Below are 22241 nucleotides of genomic sequence, written 5' to 3' on the forward strand. Positions count from 1 at the left end.
CTCTTCTCCTGAGACTACTGACTCTTACTGAGATACAACACCACAGGAATCTGCAGGACTCCAGTTATGTGCCTGTGTCCTTTCTTCATAAGGGAGCCTATTCAGCTCAGCTGTGCCTGATCCTACCCTCATCTGGTATTCACATGTGAGCACTTTTCAGCTGGGGTCATCAGGTAATGATCCTGAGCAGGCATTAACTGACTTTTTATTGCTCACGGGTGCTGAGTCCCGTTGCAGCACCAGCTGAGGTCAGGCAACTCAGCACAGGTTGGGAATGGGATCTGAGACCTTCCCAGTCAGTACCACACCACATTATGCAATAATTTATTGGACCATTAGGACACCAGTTCTTTTTAAATAAAACAAATTACGTGGAGAAATTTCAGGATGATTACCCAGTTTTCTTTGAAGTTCCTGATCAAATAGTTACCCCTGAAGTGACCTACTCCTCTAAGCCTTTCAAACACTGTTGCTGTAATGCATATATTCAACAAAGCTGTAACACTGGTAAAGGAAACCTAGCTGTCGTTAGTGCGGTTATTTAACTGAGATGCATGAACATTGTGCTTGCTCTATTACATGGTCGTCGCCATGGAGAAGCAGCCTTATTGCAGTATTCCACCATCAGCAATGAAAACAAGTTAGAAGTAATGGATTTTATGGTGAAGAAAGGACAATTAGTTGGAAAAAAAGATTCAAAGTGCTCACTTTGGATCTCTCGCTGTATGGTATTTTCTTTGTACTTTGAATATCAGATCATGAAGTAATCCATCCTGGAAGGTCACTTAGTTTTAGATTTTTCATTAATCTATTAATTCCTTTTGTATCATTTGTATGCAGAATTCACTTTGTGCAGTGAAATGGTGATTGTGTGAACACAGCTTGAGTCCTGCATGCATTTATTGATCAAATGGCAGGTTAGAAGGATTTATCTAGGGAGTTACTGGACTGAAGTGCATTAAAGGACGAGAAGACAATTGAAGAATACTGATATTATCAACTCTGAGTGCAAGATTATCTTTCTTTTGGTAGCTTGCACCACATCAGCTGTGACATACAACAGCTGCTATTTTCAATAATTATACAAGGGTGCCATGCAATAAAGTTTAAAAAAGCCACTAAGCTTGTCATTGACTACTGACATTCACCATGGCTGTTCAGTTCACCATTATTGACTACATGAGCCAAAGTCATATACCATGATGTGGGGATACAATATGATGAAAACCTTGAGGTGAAGAGATAGGCCAGTGCTACAAAAATATTTCTGTGGTGCCTCATTAATCCCTGTGAATAGGTTCTCAAAATGGACAAGCTCTTCAGAAGGTAGATGAAAGTGTCTTTACATATATACATGAGACATTATAATAGATTGTCCATATAACTAAAATACAGTTTTGATATAGTTAGAAATATAATATCCACATTTTCTTTTTTTGAAGAAGAAAAACTATCATTTTGAAGAATTGTGGGGGAGGTGGTGGTGTAGTGCTGACAATGCAGATGCCCAGGCTAATGCTCTGGGGACATGGGTTCAAATCCCACCATGGTGAAATTTGAATGTAATTAATAAATCTAGAATCAGAAAGCTGGTCTATTGGTGACCATGAAACCATTGTCAATTGTTGTAAAAACTCATCTGGTTCACTAAGTTCACTTAGGGAAGGAAATCTGCTGTCCTTAACTGGTCTGGCCGACATGTGACTCCAGACCCACAGCAGTGTGGTTGACTCTTAAATGCCGTCTGAAATGGTCTAGCAAGGACTCAGTTCAAGGGCAATTAGGGATGGGCAAAAAATGCTGGCCTAGCTAGAGATGCCCACATCCCATGAACGAATAAAAAAAAAACAAGGACTGCTTACCCTGCTTGATGACATCACAGTTGTTGGCCTCATGGACCTGGCACCAGATTCAAACTAACACTGGGAAATGGGAAGTCCATGCCAAAGAGATCACTTGATCTTTGTGGGCAGCTTTCTTTGAGGTCAGCGGCGAGCACCATCACCGCCGCGGACAGCAAAGCACGGGCCGAGAAATTTGAGGAAGAGGAAAAAGCCATCGTGCCCGACACGCACCCTATTTGATAGATCAACCCCTTCTATTCAACCTCTCAACTTAGAGTAAGGTTAGTGAGATTATGTTTCCTTAGCAGAGCCTTATATGATGGAAGCACAGATTGGAAAATTGAGGCAGCAGTTTTAACACTCTATCTATAACAATACCATCCATCCAGCAAGGTGGCCAGAGCACAACAAATACTCCTTAATCTCTTTACTCTCCAGAAGTGCATAATTACCTGTTTGATCCATTAATACTGTCTGGTTCAATGGTCTTGACTGGCAGTTAAATCCACAATTACTCTTTCAGTAAAAGCAAGTTCCATCTGACTTCTCTCTTACTCCCTACTTCCTCATGTTTAACTTCTTTCATGGCAACCAGTTTCCTTGGATCGACTTTGTACTTAAATCACTACTTCTAGTGTATGTAGTTTACAAGAGTCGGATAAAACAGTGAGCGGGAGCCATGATACAGTCACATGTGTCAGCGCTGAAATTGTTAACATTTGAAAGCCCTACAACAGTCTTCCCACAATTCCCTGCAGCAGCTGCAGTTAGCTTCCAGCAGTTAGTCATCTTTACTCAATTTCAGAAATACTGATTTGCAGAAAGGTTGCCCTTGGTTGCAAATCGTGGATTGCTGCTTTTGATCGATGATGCCTTGCCGATGGTATAATGGTGATGTGATACTGCACTGCATTTATCCACAGACAGCCGGGGAGAGATGTAGAAACACAGTGGATTGGGTGAAAAATAAATGAGCTTTCAGGAAGCCTGAAATAGGAAAAATGGAATTGTTGTGCATGTTCTTACCAAACTAATGATAGGCCATTATTTACAGCAAGTAAATACTTACAAGCTATTATAGATGTATAAAATGAAGGCACAGAAATATATTCAGGAATATGAAAAAAATTATTATTGCATAACATACAAAAGTGCAATAATGTGTGCTACATACTATGCAGAAAGATAGAACACTTTTCTGTGCATTACAGAAATATTTCTCAATAAAACACTTCTTTCTGGACAGCTGATCCAATTTTAGCTTCATAATGATGTGAACACCTCCTTTAACTTTCACGTGGCACAGAATTGTGAATGTTTTATCTTTGTGGTATTTTTAAAAATCTATGTTATGATATTGGTATAATGGTTAGGTTCAGTTTATAAAGCGTTAACTCCCAAAGCCAACTGACGTGAAAACTAGATGGTTGCCATAGTAATTGGGAATGTTAATTAGGAATCAATAGGAATCTTTTGAGTGCCGTCCTTAGCATTTCATGGCATGATGACGGGCTAATTTCTATTTTAAGAGTGCAAGACTTGAACATGATCGCAAAAATAATTGAAGTGGAAGATGGAAAATAATCCTACACAGAGAATGGCTCGATTGTTGAAATCTATGCCATAACCTATTATTGAAGCCCAGCACATAAATTATTTAAAAGGGAATTATATAGGCATTTGAAAAAGGGAAATTTTAAGAGTATGGATGACAAATAGGAGGGTGTGATTAAATTATGTGGCTCACATGGAGAAGTCCAGTAGCAGTGACTTGGTAGATCAAATGGCCTGTTTCTCATCTGTAGCATACAGTGTTTCCAGTCATTTGCTCCAGAACAATGTACTGACACCTCAATAACTATGAGCTTACACCTTGTGGGATCTACAGTATCTTTGGAAAACACTGTTAACAAAGACATGCATTGGATCACATTCCCTAGCTCTGTTGAGCATCCCCCTCCCTCTTTGGAGGCAAGTCAGAATCTTCTCTGGGGATCTCTCACATAAGGTCATGATCTCCCATGCAGGATTTTGCTCTCATGTGTTGACTCCTCTCAGCATTTATCTCAGGAAAGAGTGTGAAGAAGGCACAAGGCAGATTCGCTAGAATACTGCATGATACAAGGAAATACAAAATATAAAAAAGGACTTGAAAAATTCAAACAGCTTATTTTAAGGGTTGCTGAAATAGAAGTGTTTACAATCATGAAATGATGGGACAGGTTAGAAAGAAGACGACTGTCTGCAGTAGCAGAAGGAAACAAGGGGCCATAGGTAGAAAATTAAATTTAAGGGACTTAGAACTGAGGGCAGGAGAAACCTCTTCACACAGAGTTGGAAGGCTGTGGAATTCAGTCCTAGGATTAATGGGTGAGGCAGAAACTATGTTAACATTCAAGGTTAGATTGGATAGGTAGATGAAGGAAAAGGGGTTGAGGGATGTAGGAACAGAGTGAGTAAATAGAGTGTAAACGCCGACATGCACTGTTTCTGTTTTGTAACTCATGTACTTCTATGTTTATTACAGCGGTGGGATTAGTCCCATTTGAAGTGAAATCCCTGTATTAAAATTTTAACTACATATACTTCCAGTTTGGAGTGTCATCTTAGTGACTGAAAATAACATGGCTAGGATGCTGCTTAGCATTAGCAGCTCTATCAACCAGTTGTTCTACTATGTCTGGTTGAGTCCTCATTTCATTAAGAAAATAACCTAAATGTATTGTAGCACACAATCAGTCAAAGCCACAATGTCACAGTGAGGATCTCTGCCCTGTTCATGTGGCTAACCAGGAATACGAACATAATTAATTTAAGTCAGCAACTGACACAGAAGTTGCCAATAACACAGCCAAAGTAGTAAGACCCAGTTATTTTATGCTTTGACGTAAAAGTACTGTACATAATATTTTAGCGCTCTAACGCATTGCTTGTCTTTTGCTTTCAATTTCAGGAATGCTACAGTGCTGAATTCCAAGATAATCTCTGTTATTATGAAGCCTTCTCCAAAATCTTTATCCAGCCCTTTGGAAATTGAGTTTTCTCATCTATATAATGTAAGTTATGTATTCAAATCATGTACAGTGCAACAGAATGATTTTATCCACAACACTTTGAATGAGGTTCTTTTGGAATTATGCACATTTATTCAGAATTGAAAATAAATACTGTTATGAAATAATATTTAATGAATGAAATTAGTTCTTGGTTAACTATGTGGAACTTAAGCAGGCATCTCCCGTGGATTCTGTGCAGAAAGGGTTACAAGTTACTTCTGTCATGCCAAGGAAACCACAGTAGCCAGTGCGGGAAAATGGAATGTGTTTCATTAATTTGTTTCTGTATTTGAAAATGGAATGTGTTTCTGTATTTTCAAACAAAAGACTTGATTTCCCTATTTGAAAAGGATTGTGCATGTAAGAACTGGGAAGGTCACATGGCAATTCTTTAATTAGAACCCCCCTCAATTATTACAGGACAGTGAAATCTTCTAAACAACCATTTATTTTTTGAATGTTTGGCTGAAATATTAAATGTACTTTAAATCATGTAAATATCCCCATTGCAATGCTCCCATTAGTTTAGCACAGGATCACATTATGTATTCTGCTCATCCATCTGCAGTAGGTATTAACAGTAATGCATTGCATTAAGGAGGTCCTAAAGGGGAAAGCTTTTTAACTGACTTGTTTTTTTTTTACTTTCCATTTTTTCAGTGCCTTGATATTATTTTCACAACACTGCAGTTTGTGAAATGTAATTCAGTTTAAAAAAGAACAACTAAGTAAGTCTGGAATAAAAAGATGGTATAAGTGACCATGAAGCTTTAGAATTATCGTAAAAACTTACCTGATTCACTAATGACCTTTAGGAAAAGGAAAGCTGCCGTTCTTACTTAATTTGGCCCACACGTGACTCCAGTCCCACACCACTGTAGTTGACTCTGAATTGGCTCTTGAATGAGGCATATTAATTTTGTCATATGAACATTGATTTTAAACTGTTGCTGGAGTGAAGAAATTACTTGTTTAAATATCACCAGACACTGGGCTAGAAGGACATTTGCATATTAAGAAATGCTGCTTGTGGAGACAAAGAGCTATTCCCTGCTCCAATTAACCCAAATGGATTTTGATCACTAGACATTGAAGGTATAAGGAAGTTCATTCCAGGCTCTGCTAAGATGATGCAATCCACAGAGCCAGGACTGGTTAAACCAGCTGGTCGCATGACTAACTGGCTGGTCCAGGTTTTTTGAACTAGCCACAGGACAGTTTGAATTCAGAAAGCTGTGTGCAACTGAAGGTAAAACAAGCCAGTCTCTCGCCTGGCTGTCTCTCTCTCTCTTGCATTCTCCCAAGCCACCGGACCCATGGAAGACACATAAACCTCAAGAGAGAAAAGACTCCTACATCGGAGCAAGTTGAAGTGTGAGCTGGGCCCCAAGTGAATTGCAAGATTCACCAGCAACCAAAGACTCCACATTGAACTTAAAGGATTGCAACTACCTGATATTGCCTCAAACTTTTCCCCTTTATTTCTTCTACCTTTTCTGTCACTGTCTGCGTGTGTGTTTATCATGTATGCATGCCAGCGTGGTCGCATTGCATATTTGTAGTCATTAACCAGATTAGTGTTTAAGATTAATAAACTTCTACCTTTCTTGTTTAAATCTAAGGGAACCTGTTTGATTTCTTTGCCTTACAATTGGAGCAGTGAACAAGGATTCACTAAGGGGGAGAAAAAAACACGGTGTTTAAAAATTAAACCCTGTTACGGTTAAACCAGGCAAAGGCTGAGAGGGAACCCCCTATAACGCTTCTCACCTGGTCGTAACAATTGTTTTGAGAATGTTTTCATTGGCAGGAGATTCACCCAGGCTGATGTGAGGGTGCTGAGGTCAATGCACCTGATCTGGGAGCTCCTTATTTCTTGGCAATTTACATGAATGGTGGAATAGCTCATCATGCTGACTGACCTCTGCCTCCAGTTCTCCCATTTGTAATTCATGTCAAACAAGGCATTTGCACTGAGATTGGAGCCTTGCAAAATTTACTGTCGTAATGTGTGTAATCTGGATTGAGAAGGGATTGAATTCGTAATTTGCAATGAGTTGGCAGGAATTTTGGCACACGCAAGATTTCTTGTTTAATTTTCAATATTTCATCTTCAGTGTCAGCACTCTCGCCACTGAGTCACAAGGTTCTGGGGCCAAGTGCCACTCTAGAGCTTGAGCACAAAAATCAAGACTGACACTCCAGTACAGTAATGAGGGAGTGCTGCACTGTCACAGGTGTCGACTTTCAGATGAGACACTAAAATGAGGCCCCATCTGCTTACTTGGGTGGATGTGAAAGATCCCCTGGCAGTATTTCAAAGAAGAGCAGGGAAATTATCCCCACTGTCCTAGCCAATATTTATCTCTCAAATAACAACACAAAAAAAAATTATCTGGCCATTATCACATTGTTGTTTGTGGGATCTTGCTGTGCGCATACTGACTGCCACATTTCCTGCATTCCAACAGTGACTTCATTGACTGTAAAGAGCTTTAAGATGTCTGGTGGTCATGAAAGGCGCTATATAAATGCAAGTCTTTTTGTTCTTTTGAGAAGCAGCTGTATTTTAAAAAGTGTCCATTTTATTTAACAGGGCACTACAAACCAGTCGTGCATCGCATGGGACGAAACAGACATGTAAGTTTTTAAAAATGTAAAATTCAGTTTGCTCACTGGAATGGCCTCAAAGAACAATACATTATGTTCAGTTGGAAGTTTAAGTAGCAAATTCACTCTGCAAAAAGATTCAGTAATGGCAATATTTTATTAACAGGTCTATTAGATTCATTCATTTTTTATTTACCTAGAATTTCCTTTCTTTTTTTTAAATTTGCTGCCCCTTCTCTTCTTAAGGAACTGATTGATGCGTTGGGAATGTTATACTTGTGCCTGTAATTCTCTGGCATCTCATCAAAGTAGGCATTCTTCCTGTGTGAGCCTAGTCAGTCACACTGTCAGATTCATCACGAAGGACAACAAAGCCAAGCCTGATCCTGCCTTCAGTCAGTGCTAATTTATGCACTTTCCAACAGTAACTTGAGCTGATTTCTTCCCTTTCCTAGCCTGAACTGTTGTGGTCATTTCCAGCATCTGCTGCCTGGTGAGATCAGCTCTGTAAGCACAGATCAGCAATCAAACTTGGGACACTTCTGGGCGTGGCTCAGTATCACATGGGCTAGTACATGTGTTCACAAATCCATCAGGGCACTTTGCTCATTCCAATTAGTACTATTTTGATGAAAAAATGATCTCTTTTGTCGTATTGCATCTTTATAGGTTTTATTATTTTGGATGACTGCAAGTTTCTCTAAAGCAATAAAAAAAATAATGTTGATGGAATTTTTGAACCTTAAATGTGTATAGAGGAGTTTTAACAGAAGCAGTTGCTCAGTTGGCATGTGTACTGATGGTTTTCAATTGCTTTAATCCATCTCAGTTGTGAGTTCCATTATTTTTACATAATATTTAGACCAAGAAGCACAGATGCCATAGGACTGCTAATGTCAAGGCTCATCAACCTCTATTCCCGGCTCAGTGCAGCCTCTATCACCATTTCTGCTGATGGGTGAACTGGCCTGAGTTCAGCAGCTTGACTCAGTTGACAGCTTTATCTACCCTTGAGATTCAAATACATAATTCCCTTAAGGTGTAAGTGTAGGTAGATAAAGCTATAAAGTTGAGATCAAACTGACTGAACTCCATCAAGTTCAGGAGAATGAATTGAACCTTAACTGACTATGCCTTGACTAATACACTGTAAAAAATGAAAGTCTGGATCACATCCATCTGAAACACTAACGTGTCTAGGCTAATGATCTCTGAAGTCTTGGCAGTTCGTGTTTGATTCATACTCAAATCCAATACACATAATGAAACAAAAAGGCAACAGCTTTCCTGACCACTCTACACATTATACTTTTCCCTGATTATTTTTCCTCCCATTTATTTTATCCCTTCCAATTTTTCTCTCCTTTGCTAAAGACATGGCATGTCTGGTTATAGTTTCATGAGCTGCCGGGAGCCCTATGGTACTTCACCCTCGTGGTCCTTCCTCATGTATGAGTTATTGTTGTGCTATTGATCCTGAAAGGCATAATTCCATGCTCACCCAAAATCCATATGCGCTGTCCAGCATGGATGGCGAGAGAGACCAGGAAACTACATTTTATTCCAGATCATTTAAACTGATCCTTAACAGCTGCAAAACTATATGTTAAACCAATGAAATGTCTCTTCCACTCCCAAAAGCTTTGTTAACCATGCATCACGCCCTGTTTTGCTTACCATGCCTCCGACCTGTTGACTTTACCTCCTCAAATCACTCAATTCACCCTACTTAATTTGGCAGCCACCATTAGTTTATAATGAGCAGCATGTCAGTGAAAGATAAAGACATATTTTAAATGCAATAAAACAAGAGGAATCTGACTTTATTTTTTATCTTTAAGAGTTTTAAGGCCTCAGAGATGATACCTAGCTCTGGTCTAGTTCAGTTATACTGTCTGTGTTCTGTGCTTTGTGATGTACTCTTTCCAAATCCTGATTTTTCATCTTGCTCCTGTCGTTTCAAAGTTCTTGGTACTTATTGTGTTAAGTTCATAGTTCCTTTACCCATTCCCACCACCAATACAATGATTAGCAGATAATTTGAGATTAACTTTCTGAAAATGACTTAAAATTGGCAGAGCCAATTGTAAAAGTCATAAACTGCAAACCATTGATGACACTTGTTTATTATTACGCCTAGGTTGTAAAGTTTTATTTGATTTCTATTCTGTTAAATTATGCTGGCAATGATTTTACAATTTTGTTGAGGTGTTTATTGAATTGTCTCTGCATGATGGGTTTATCTGAATGTCAGAGACAAGTAAAGATTCAGCAGATGCTCCCTGAGTTGCATTTCTAGTGTATCCATGAATGGAGATTTTTAATTTCTGCAGTTAACTATTAATTATATTTTCTGACTTCAATGGAGATAAAAAAACAGCAAGAATGTAAAATGGGCTAGTGAATTTGGTATCATCTTTTTAACATGATTTCCCAATGTCAAAATCCACCCCAGAGACTGGCATTATAGCCCCTACTCCAAATAGATTAATCAAAGGAATAGCTGGAATCCTGTCCCAGTACTTACCTATTTGTTCTCCTCCCAGCTGAATTGTCGGTATGTAGGACTATAATTATCTGGAACACCACTGGGCCAAAGGGTGGAGAAAACTGACCAGAGTTCCATCTCTTGAATGCATTCCAGTGACTTCTGTTGAAAAGTGCATGATGAGGTCAGATGAGAGCCCCATTATTTTGAGTCTTTCATCGTACTTGTCTTTCCTCCTACCACACAGCATCTTACTAAAACTGTGCTGTAGTGTCTCTATTACCTCAACATCTTTCCTATAACTTGGAACCCAAAACTGCAGACAGTACTCTTGCATAGGTTTCATATAGATTTACTTTTCCTAGAGCGATACAGCATTGAAACAGGCCCTTTGGCCCACCGAGTCTGCGCCGACCATCAACCACCCATCTATACTAATCCTACATCAATCCCATATTCCCTACCACATCCCCTCCTACATTAATCCCATATTCCCTACCACCTACCTACACTAGGGGCAATTTACAATGGCGAATTTACCTATCAACCTGCAAGTCTTTGGCAGTGGGAGGAAACCGGAGCGCCCGGCAAAAACCCACGTGGTCACAGGGAGAACTTGCAAACCCCACACAGGCGGTACCCAGAACTGAACTGACGTCACTGGAGCTCTGAGGCTGCGGTGCTAACCACTGCGCCACTGTGAAGTTTCACAATTTGGGCATACTTGCTGTCGAATACAGCATTTTGGTTGCTGTAGATTGTATGCTAGTGTCAGACTCATGCAATAGAATTACATAGAATTTACGGCATAGAAACTGTCCATTTGGCCTGATAGGTCTATGCCGGTGTTTACGCTCCACATGAGCCTCCTTCCCTTCTTCAGCTAACCTTATCAGCATATCCTTCTATTCCTTTCTCCCTCATGCACTTATCTAGCTTCCCCTTAAATGCATCTGCACTTTTCCCCTCAACTATTCCATGGGATGCGTTACACCCTTGTTCAAAAAAGGGTGTGAAGATAAGCCCAGCAACTACAGGCCAGTCAGTTTAACTTCAGTGATGGGAAAACTTCTAGAAAAAATAATTAGGGACAAAATCATAGTCATATGGACAAATGCAAGTTAATTAAGGAAAGCCAGCATGGATTTCTTCAGGGAAAATCATGTTTAACTAACTTGCTGGAGTTTTTTAAGGAGTTAACAAAGAGGGTTGATGAGGGGAAAGCTGTTGACGTGGTGTACATGGACTTTCAAAAGGCATTTGATACAGTGCCACACAACAGACTTGTGAGCAAACATGTAGCTCATGGAATAAAAGGGATGGTAGCAACATGGATACAAAATTGGATGAGTGACAGGAAACAGAGAGGAGTGGTTAATGGATGTTTTTCGGGCTGGAGGAAGGTTTGAGGTGGAGTTCCCCAGGGATCAGTGTTGGGACCCTTGCTTTTCCTGATGTCTATTAATGGCCTAGACCTTGGTGTACAGGGCATAACTTCAAAGTGTGCAGATGATACAAAACTTGGAAGCGTTGTGAACTGTGAGGAGGATAGTGTAGAACTTCAAAAGGATGTAGACAAGTTGGTGGAATGGGCAGACAGGTGGCAGATGAAGTTCAATGCAGAGAAATGTGTAGTGATTCATTTTGGTAGGAAGAACATGGAGAAACAATATAGAATAAAAGGTAAAATTCTAAAGGGAGCAGAGGGACCTAAGTGTATATGTGCATAAGTCATTTAAGGTGGCAGGAGAGGTTGAGAGAGTGGTTAATAAAGCATACAGTATCCTGGGCTTTACTAATAAGGGCATAGAATACAAGAACAAGGAATTTATGTTGAACTTGTATAACACACTAGTTTGGCCTCAGCTGGTGTATTGCGTCCAATTCTGGGCGCCGCATGAGGAAAGACATGAGGGCATTGGAGAGAGTACAGAAAAGATTCACAAGAATGGTTCCAGGGATGAGGAATTTCAGTTATGAAGATAGATTGGAGAAGTTAGGACTGTTTTCCTTGGAGACGATAAGGCTGAGAGGTGATTTGTTCCCACTCATGAAAGGATCAAGAACAAGAGGGCACAGATTTAAAGTATTTGGTAAGAGAAGCAAAAGTGACATGAGGAAAAACTTTTTCACGCAGCAAGTGGTTAAGGTCTGGAATGCGCTGCCTGAGAACATGGTAGAGGCAGGTTCAATTAAAGCATTCAAAAGGGAATTAGACAGTTATATGATAAGGAAGAATGTGCAGGATATGGGGAGAAGGCAGGGGAATGGAACTGAGGGAGTTGCTCTTTCAGAGAGCCGGTGCGGACTTGATGGGCCAAATGGCCTCTTTCTGCACTGTAATGATTTTGTGATTCTGTGGGTAGCAAGTTCCACATTCTAAGCATTCTCTGTGTAGAAGTTTCTCTTGAATTCCTTATTGGATTTATTCGTGACTATCTTATATTTATGGCCCCTCGTTTTAGACTCCCCCACAATGGACACATCTTTATGTCTGCTCCATCGAATCAGTTTCTAATTTTCAAGATCTCTACCAGGTTGGCACAGATCTCTACCTGGTCAGCAGAAAATTCAGTCTTGGGGGAGGGTGCGGAATGGGAATAACAATTGTGGATGGGAGGGTGTGATGGAGTGCGAGAGCCTTGGGTGGTAGTGGTACATATTATTCTTCGGAGCTTGGAGTATGAGAGAAGCATTTCTGCTCCTATGGCCCACAGAAATAATTTTATACGTTCCCTGTTGGGGCCTCTTCCTCTTGCCTATCAGGTTTTACTGAGTGGTGTGTGCATTGCACATGGTCTGCCCATTTAGCCTTCTAAATTGTATCAGCGTCTGAAGTACATTGGAGAGCCTTGATTTGCATAATTTAATGAAATTGGTGCCTAATTCAGGTAGAAGCCTAAACTTGGGTTCCAACGAAGCAGGAACAAGCCAATGAGTCGACCACCTCAATTTTAATTCCGCTACTGACTCATTTGTGTCCCCCCCCCCCCCCCCCACCCCCCGTCCAAGAGAATTAAAATGCCCTCTTTTTACTTGTAATTATTGAGCCTTCTTTTAAACAAAAAATGTATGTGGGAGTGCTCTGGCGCTGCATTATAATAATGCAGTGATGCACTTTCATGGAACAGTAGGAAATGGCTTCTTCTGTACTAATTTCTGTACCATAAGGGAATGAGTCGACCCAGTCAGCTATCATGCATCTCCCAACCAAATGTTCAGGTAGGATTGGCATGGATCCAGCACTCTGTTTTCATTAGTTCACATGCCGACTTGTGCCAGGAGGGCCCATAATACACAACATTGAGGGAAGAGATTGTAAAGAAATGGACTCCTCTGACAGGAATGTTCCTGCAGTACAGGCAGGTCTATTGGGCTCCATGACAATCCATTTTTTAAAAATTCATTCATGGGAATGGCTGGCACAGCCAATATTTATTGTCCATCCCTAGTTGCACTGGAAACAACTGAATGACTTGCTATGACATTTCAGAGGGCAGAGTCAACCAGGTTAGCATTGGATTTAGATGTAGGCCAGCTGAAATAAAGACAGCAGGTTTCATTCCCTGAAGATATCAGTGAACCAGTTGGGTTTTTATGATAATCCGGCAGCTTCATGATCTCTTTTACGAATGCCAGTTTTTCGTTCCAGATTTTGTTAAACCAAATTCAAATTCTCAAATTGTCGTGATGGGGTTTGAATTTGCATTCTCTTGATTATTAGTCCAAACCTCTGGATTAGTGGTCCAACAAGATAATCACTGCACTACTATCCCATTATTGAGCTAAAGGTCAGAGTGACTGAGCCAAATCTATGTTTAAAAAAATCCCGTTCTAACTTGATACATTTAAGTATTATTCTATGCTGCTTTTTTTTTTCAAAATGAGTGATGATATAATTAGTGTGCTACAAATGTTATTTTTGGAACTTGTTATTTGACATCTACTGAAAAGCTGTCGGATTAAACAGCATTGAAAGGTTACATAATTATTTATGTGTTAAAAATAATTTAATTATCACAGATAAACTTTAAATTTCAGAAAATAAAAGTGACTGAGATTTTATGCACACCTGATAAAAGACTGTCGGGAGTTTGTAATCGCGTTTGCATTAAGTGGCCTTGGTGACTTTCAACAGTATTGTCAATTCTGTAGTATAACAGCTGATTATATTCTCCTGGATTGTCATCTGTGTTGTTTTTAGCTGAAATAAAAACAGGAAGTGCTGTAAATACTCAGCAGGTCAGGCAGCATCTGTGGAGAACGATGCAGAGTTAATGTTTCAGGTCAGTGACTTTTCATCAGAACTGGCAAAGGTTAGAAAAGAATTAGGTTTTAAGCAAGTGAAAGGAATTGGGGGTGCAGTGGGTGGTGGTGAAGAGAACAAAAGGGAAGGAGTTTGATAGGGCAGAGGGCAGGAGAAATTAAAGAACAGAGCTGTCCTGGGACAAAGGCAAAGACTGTGTTAATGCTTGTGGTGAAAGACCAAGCATTAGTCCAGAGAGAGTGTTCATAGCAGAATAATGAGCAGCTCTGACTACATGAAAAACAGGCACATGGCTAAGAAATAAAATAAAATATTTTTAAAAAGGCCAGTCATGCTCTGAAATTCGTGAACTCAATGTTAAGTCTGCAAGCCTGTAGAGTGCCTAATCGAAAAATCCGTTGCTGTTCCTCGAGTTTGTGTTGATGTTCACTGGAACACTGGAGCAGGCCAAAGACATAAATGTGGCTTTGAGAGCGGAGGGGGGTTGTGGTGGGGGGGGGGGGTGGGTTCTTGAAATGGCAAGCGACCGGAGCTTGGGGTCATGCTTTTGGATTGAGCAGAGGTGTTCCGCAAAGCAGTCACCCAATCTGTGTTTGGTCTCCCCAATATAGAAGCGACTGCCTTGCGAGCAGCGAATACAGTATACTAAATTGAAGGGCGTACAAGTAAATCACTGCTTCAACTGGAAGGCGTGTTTGGGGACTTGGATGGTGAGGAGAGAGGAGGTAAAAGGGCAGATATTATACCTCCTGTGATTGCATGGGAAGGTGCCGTGGGAAGGGGACAAGGTGTCGGAGGTGATGGAGGAGTGGACCAGGGTGTCGCGGAGGGAATGATCCCTTAGGAATGCTGACAGGAGAGGGGAAGGGAAGATGTGTTTGGTGGTGGCATCATGCTGGAGGTGGCGGAAATGATCCTTTGGATGTGGAAATGGTGCTCAGTATTCTTGCTGTGGACTTGTCTTTCACCACAAGCATTAACACAATCTTTGCCTTTGTCCCAGGCAGCTTTGTCATTTAATCTCTCCTGCCCTCTGCTCTATCCCACACCTTCCCTTTTGTTCTCTTCCCCACCAACCCCCGCACCCCCTTCACTTGCTTAAGACCAAATTCTTTTCTAACCTTTGCCAGTTCTGATGAAAGGTCACAGACCTGAATTGTTACCTCTGCTTCTCTCTCCACACATGTTGCATGAGTATTTCCAGCATTTTCTGTTTTTATTTCAGATTTCCAGCATCTGCAGTATTTTGCTTTCGTATTTAGATGACACAGTTCTCTCCTTATTCTTTTCTATGGAAGATCATTGTGGCATGAGGACTGTGCATGAATACTGAAAGCTCAATGCAATCCATGTCACCTAACCCTTCGACTTTGAAACAACTCTCACACTTATGTTTGTTCTCAATTGCCATATTATTAATCCTTTGTCCATGAACCAGAGTACTGAATTAGGAAAAAATAATTTTCACTGCTAACCCAACACCCTGTAATACGTTGCGATAGGAAACTATGTTTAGTTAATCCACTCTAAACTCGACAGTTAGTTAATCAAATGCTCAGGACCAAAAAATCTGACTGTTTTCTTTTTGATTTTAAAAGGGAAGTTCTCGCTGGCCAAGCAAGATGGTGCAAGGTATAAACATAACAACACTTACATAAATATAGCACACTTAACATAACAAAATGTCTCAGAGTGTTTCACAGCAGAATTTGACACCGATCTACATAGGAAGATTTGAGGAGAGGTGATTAAAAGCTTGGTCAAAGCAAGTAGTTTTAAGGAGCAACTTGAGGCAATAGACAGAAAGAGAGTGGCAAGTGGTTTAGGGATGGAATTCCAGAGCTTAGGGCCTTAAATAAAAAAACAAGACTTGCTTTCATACAGCATCTTTCATGACCTCAGGACATCCCAAAATGCTTTACAGCCAATTAAGTATTTTTGAAGCATAGTCACAGTTGTGTAGGAAACACAGCAGCAAGTTTGCACACAGCAAGCTCCCACAAACAGCAATGTGATAATGATCGGATAATCTGGTTTTGTGATGTTGCTTGAGGGATAAATATTGGCCAGGACACCAGAAATATCTCCCCTGCTCTCTGAAATAGTGCCATGTTTTATGTTCACCTGAGAGGGCAGGTGGGGCCTCAGTTTAAAGTCTCATCCAAAAGACGGCACTTCTGACAGCGCAGCACTCCGTCAGAACTGCACTGGAGTTTCAGCCTTGATTTTTGTGCTCAAGTCCTAGAGTGGGAGACAAGATTGCTACCGCCTGACCCCCAGCTGACACCAGCTGAACCTAATAATGAAACAAAGGAAATTTGGCCTGCACTTGAGACCAGAAATGGAGGATTGCAGGAAGTTACAAAGAGATTGGAGATGGTAGGCCATGGAGTGATATGGACACAAGGATAATCATTTTAAATTTGAGACATTGCTGGAACAGGAGCTAATGTAGGTCAGCCAGCACAGGGGTGATAGGTGATCAGTACTTGGTATGAGTTAGGATATGGCAACAGAGTTTTGGATGCCCTGAGGTTTACTGAAGGTGGAAAGTGGGGTTGGAGGGAATGAGCAAGGAACGTGGGTGCAGGAGGTAACAAAAGCATGGATGAGGGTTTCATCAGCAGAGGGCTGAGGCAGGGATGGAGACATGATGTTATGGTGGTAGACATAGATGATCTGGTGATGGAGAGGATATGGAATCGGTAGCTCAAGTCAGTCAAATAGGATGCTGAGGTTGTCTGGTTCAACCTCAAAAGCTGAAATGCCCAGGCAATGGAGTTTGAGGTGGGGGCTGAAGGGGTCTTCTCAATATCTAATTGCAGGAAATTGCTGCTCACATAATACTAGATGTCTGACAAGCAGCGTGACAAATGCTCAAAGAGCTTTATTCATGCTACCCTGCCAATCTGACTAAACCTCAATGTCAGAACTATATAGTGCAAGACAGTTGTATTTCTATTTCCAATTTCATTTACCTCATGACATTTCAATGTGACAGTGTCGAATCTCAATCCTGCTCTTCTGATATGATTGGCAGCCTCAGTTGTTTGCAGTTTCTATTCATTCTAATCAGAGAATGATACAGCACAGAAAGAGGCCATTTGGCCCATAGTGCCTATGCTGGCACAAGTACAGCACTGTTACTTTTTGAGATACACCTAACACCGCTGAAAGTCGCATAAGTACAGAGAACTAGTGACCCTGTTTATCCAGAATTTGAGTGTAGTTCTGCATTGTGAAATTTTGGGCTGAATTTTCTAGGCTGTTTGGGGATGGGCTGAGAGGCAGGAGGGCTGGCAAAATGGTAGGGAAAGGCGTTCGGAGGGCAGCCAATGTCTTCCTGCCTCAATGGCACATTGCCAGCGATGGAAATGTTGGGGGCTCGGATACCTGCCAGAGGGCACTTTATCCACTTAAGTGGACAGTTAATGGCTACTTCCTCCTCTTCCAGTATTTTGCGTGCATCAGGAGGGTGTGGGGAGACTGCCCCATGAAATCTTGTGTCCTCCCAGTGGGTTCCACGGTTGGGGGGGGAGGGGGGTGGTGGTGGTGTTGGAGCCCTCCTATATGGACACTTCATGGCACCCTCATGGCAACGGCACTGCCAGCGCTCAGCAACCATACCCTGATTGCCGTGGCCTGCCTGCCCGGCCCCGGTCTCCGCCAACCCAACTTAGCTGTCTTCGAGGACGCCCAGCCATTGAGGGACCTTCTCGCTGGAGCTGCAGCTTCAGCAATGGCCACCGCTAGTGGTGGTGCTGCTGAGCTGCCAAACCTCTGATTGGGCAAGCAGTTCTTGGGGCAGGCTGCCTCTTAATTGGCCGCTGCTGGCAATATGCCAATCTGGGTCGCGCTGCCAAACAAAGAGGGGTCGCCTCCTGTTTTCGGCCCCAGTGTCAGGACCTCTCTGTTAACGGCAAAATTCAGCCCTTGACATTGAGTATTGAGCGGGGCTTTCAAAGTGATTTTGTGGAGACTTTCTGGATATTCCTCTTGAAACAGAATAGAAGATCAGCCACATACAGACACAGTGAACATTAACAGAATGTTTAATGTACACGAGCAAAATAGATTGAGTACTGCTAATTTAGGTGTCATTACATTGGAATCCTAGCAGAAAAAAATGGTCACATTACATTTCCAAGTACCATCGGTAGAAGTACATCTTCAGACTCAATGTTAAGAGGAGTTAGTTACCTTTGGCATGATCTGTGAGGTTATGCAAGTTACACCTTACTGTGAAGAGGGCACAGCATAGCGCCTGATAAATTATAAGATAATGATCTAAACGAGAGTTTAAATGAGATCCTGAACTGAGAGAATACAGCTGCTCTATGATGAAGAATCTCACAGGCGGTGAATCTCACATGACATTTTATCTTGTAAGCAGGAATTGCACAAGAATATAATCCTCTAGACCTCCTTTGAGTTTCTCCTGGCTCACTGATCAATAACTGGCGTCCATGTATGAACACGATATTAGGTGATGCGCTGTTCCTTTGTTTAAGAAGGGTAGCAAGGATAATCCAGGAAATTATAGGCCAGTGAGCTTTACGTCAGTGGTAGGAAAATTATTGGAGAGGATTCTTCGGGACAGGATTTACTCCCATTAGGAAACAAACAAACTTATTAGCGAGAGACAGCATGGTTTTGTGAAGGGGAGGTCGTGTCTCACTAATTTGATTGAGTTTTTTGAGGAAGTGACAAAGATGATTGATGAAGGAAGGGCAGTGGTTGTTATCTATATGGACTTCAGTAAAGCCTTTGACAAGGTTCCTCACGGCAGACTGGTACAAAAGGTGAAGTCACACAGGATCAGAGGTGAGCTGGCAAGATGGATACAGAACTGGCTCAGTCATAGAAGACAGAGGGTAGCAGTAGAAGGGTGCTTTTCTGAATGGAGGGCTGTGACTACTGGTGTTCCGCAGGGATCAGTGCTGGGACCTTTGCTGTTTGTAGTACATATAAATGATTTGGAGGAAAATGTAGCTGGTCTGATTAGTAAGTTTGCGGACGACACAAAGGTTGGTGGAGTTGCGGATAGTGATGAGGATTGTCAAAGGATACAGCAGGATATAGATCATTTGGAGACTTGGGCGGAGAAATGGCAGATGGAGTTTAATCCAGACAAATGTGAGGAAATGCATTTTGGAAGGTCTAATGCTGGTGGGAGGTATACAGTAAATGGCAGAACCCTTAGGAGTATTGACAGGCAGAGAGATCTGGGCGTACAGGTCCACAGGTCACTGAAAGTGGCAACGCAGGTGGATAAGGTAGTCAAGAAGGCATACGGCATGCTTGCCTTCATCGGTCGGGGAATGGAGTATAAAAATTGGCAAGTCATGCTGCAGCTGTACAGAACTTTAGTTAGGCCACACTTAGAATATTGCGTGCAATTCTGGTCGCCACACTACCAGAAGGACGTGGAGGCTTTGGAGAGGGTACAGAAGAGGTTTACCAGGATGTTGCCTGGTCCGGAGGGCATTAGCTATGAGGAGAGGTTGGATAAACTCGGATTGTTTTCACTGGAACGACGGAGGTGGAGGGGCGAAATGACAGAGGTTTACAAAGTTATGAGCGGCATGGACAGAGTGGATAGTCAGAAGCTTTTTCCCAGGGTGGAAGAGTCAGTTACTAGGGGACATAGGTTTAAGGTGCGAGGGGCAAAGTTTAGAGGGGATGTGCGAGGCAAGTTCTTTACACAGAGGGTGGTGAGTGCCTGGAACTTGCTGCCGGGGGAGGTGGTGGAAGCAGGTACGATAGCGATGTTTAAGAGGCATCTTGACAAATACATAAATAGGATGGGAATAGAGGGATATGATCCCCGGAAGTGCAGAAGGTTTTAGTTTAGGCAGGCATCAAGATCGGCACAGGCTTGGAGGGCCGAATGGCCTGTTCCTGTGCTGTACTGTTCTTTGTTCTTTGTTTGTTCTTTGTTCATTTTATTGCATTTCTGAAGTCCCCATCCATGCCTTCGCTCCCCTTCGACTTGATTTTTCCAGTGCTCTCTCGGACAATCACCCATCTTCTACCCTTCATAGGAACAGGAGTCGGCCATTTAGCCTCTCGAGCCTGTTCCGCCATTCAATGAGATCTGTGGCCAAACTCCGTATACCTGCCTTCGCCCCAAATCCCTTGATACCTTTGGCTAACAAAAATCTATCAGTTTAAAATTAATAATTGATCTCACATCAATTGCTGTTTGCAGAAGAGAGTTTCAAACTTCTACCACCCTTTGCATGAAGAAGTGTTTCCTATTTTCACTCCTGAAAGAAAAACAGAAAGTTCTAGAAGTACGCAGGAGGTCTGGCAGCATCTGTGGTGAGAGAAACAGAGTTAACATTTCAGGTCTGTGACCTTTCATCAGAACACACTCCTGAAAAGTCTAGATCTAATTTTTGACTCTGTCTCCAGTCCCAGACACACCGACTAGCAGAAATCTATCCTTTCTGTTATCCTTAATATCTTGAAATCCTTGATCAAATCACTTCTTAATCTTCTAAATTTTGGAGAATACAGCCTTCGTTTGTTTAATCTCTCCTCGTAGCTTAACCCTTGGAGTCCAGGTATCATTCTAGTAAATCTACACTGCACTCCCTCCAAAGCCAATATATCCTTCATAAGGTGTGATGTGCAGCTTCCCTGTCAGAAGAGATTGTGGGATGTGAGGAGGATTTGGTATGAGGATATGATCATCTTCAATAGATACAGCCCTGCTGATGGTCACAGCCTCTGTAATAGCTGGCACCGTCTCTTCCATGGGGGTTAGTGCATGCAAGAGCACCTCCCTCCCTCCAGTTCGTACTTGCTGCCTCCGGTTGTGAGCCATCTGCTCCTGCAAGAGAGGGAAGTGTGTCAGCTACTGTTGTGTAATATATCTGGGTGCTGTGGCTGTCATGATTGAACAGCTTGTAGTGTGTGTAAGCTGTGAGATGTGAGTGTGAGGCTTGCAACAGTGTTAAGTGTGTGAGGGTGAGGTGAACCATATGCATGTTAGGTATGAATCCTGATTGATAGAGATTGTTGGTAGCTGAATGATGGGGGTGTGATGAATTGAGCAGTGGTTGAGGCTAGTGGAGCAGGGGGCAGGACATGATATTTGAAAATGCATTCCATGACCTTGCCCACTCATGTGAGATCATCAAACTTGTAATACTGCAACCAGATCCTTGGGGCTAGCCTCCTGCCATTATATCCATGGCTATCTGTTCCAACTGCCTTTTCATTGTATGTCTGGAAGGCCACCTGTAGATACAGGACATTTCCTTTCCATCTTCTGCAGCAAGATCTCCAGTGCAGAGACCGAAAACTTTCGTGCACATACTCTGCAATGGTCAGTCATTGTTCTTTGTTGCACAGTACTATTCTGAATGATCTCAGCACCTCCAGCAGCCATAATGCACGTTAGCTATAAGATGATGCAGGCTAGCTCTAAGTTCTGCAGGCTAGCTTTAAGTACTGTGAGTAAGTAATGATATTGGACCCCCTGATGATGCATGCAGACAATGAACAGTGCAGTTAGCGATATCTGCACACAACATTCATAATGAGCAGGCAGCACGAAGTTAGCATGCTGCCTGCATTACACTGGGCATGGGATTATCACGCATTGTGATTCCAGTGCCAGTTTTCAGGGCTATCCAGTTTAGCCCCTTGAGTGTCAAATGAACAGCGATGCTGGCAGGATAGCTGCAGTACAATTATGAAGAAAGCCATATATATAGCAATGCCAAATATACATGAAGGTAGTGTAGAGGTTCAATCTTCTGGTTCTGATCACTAACAAATTACTCGGGCATCATCCTTGTGGTTTAGAACGTTTTTTCGAACGTTTAAGGCACAGAAAGAGGCCACTTGGCCCATCGTGTCTGTGTCGGCCAAAAAACAATCCACCTATTCTAATTCCACCTTTCAGCATTTGGTCCGTAGCCCTGCAGGTTACGGCACTTGAAGTGCATATCCAGACTCCTTTT

The 22241-nt window shown here is 41.9% G+C and overlaps 1 protein-coding gene across 11 annotated transcripts in view; it reads left to right on the top strand.

Moving 5' to 3' along the window:
- adgrb1a (adhesion G protein-coupled receptor B1a) overlaps positions 1–22241 on the top strand; it is a 684782-nt gene that overhangs the window by 368764 nt on the left and 293777 nt on the right. For all 11 annotated transcript variants that reach the window (XM_068031354.1, XM_068031357.1, XM_068031358.1 and 8 more), the window contains 2 exons: positions 4798–4900; positions 7497–7540. In XM_068031354.1, the coding sequence (XP_067887455.1) occupies positions 4798–4900; positions 7497–7540 (147 nt within the window). The remainder of the gene's footprint in view (positions 1–4797; positions 4901–7496; positions 7541–22241) is intronic.

Source organism: Heterodontus francisci, chromosome 5 (genome assembly GCF_036365525.1).
Source record: "Heterodontus francisci isolate sHetFra1 chromosome 5, sHetFra1.hap1, whole genome shotgun sequence".
Classification (NCBI taxonomy): domain Eukaryota; kingdom Metazoa; phylum Chordata; class Chondrichthyes; order Heterodontiformes; family Heterodontidae; genus Heterodontus; species Heterodontus francisci.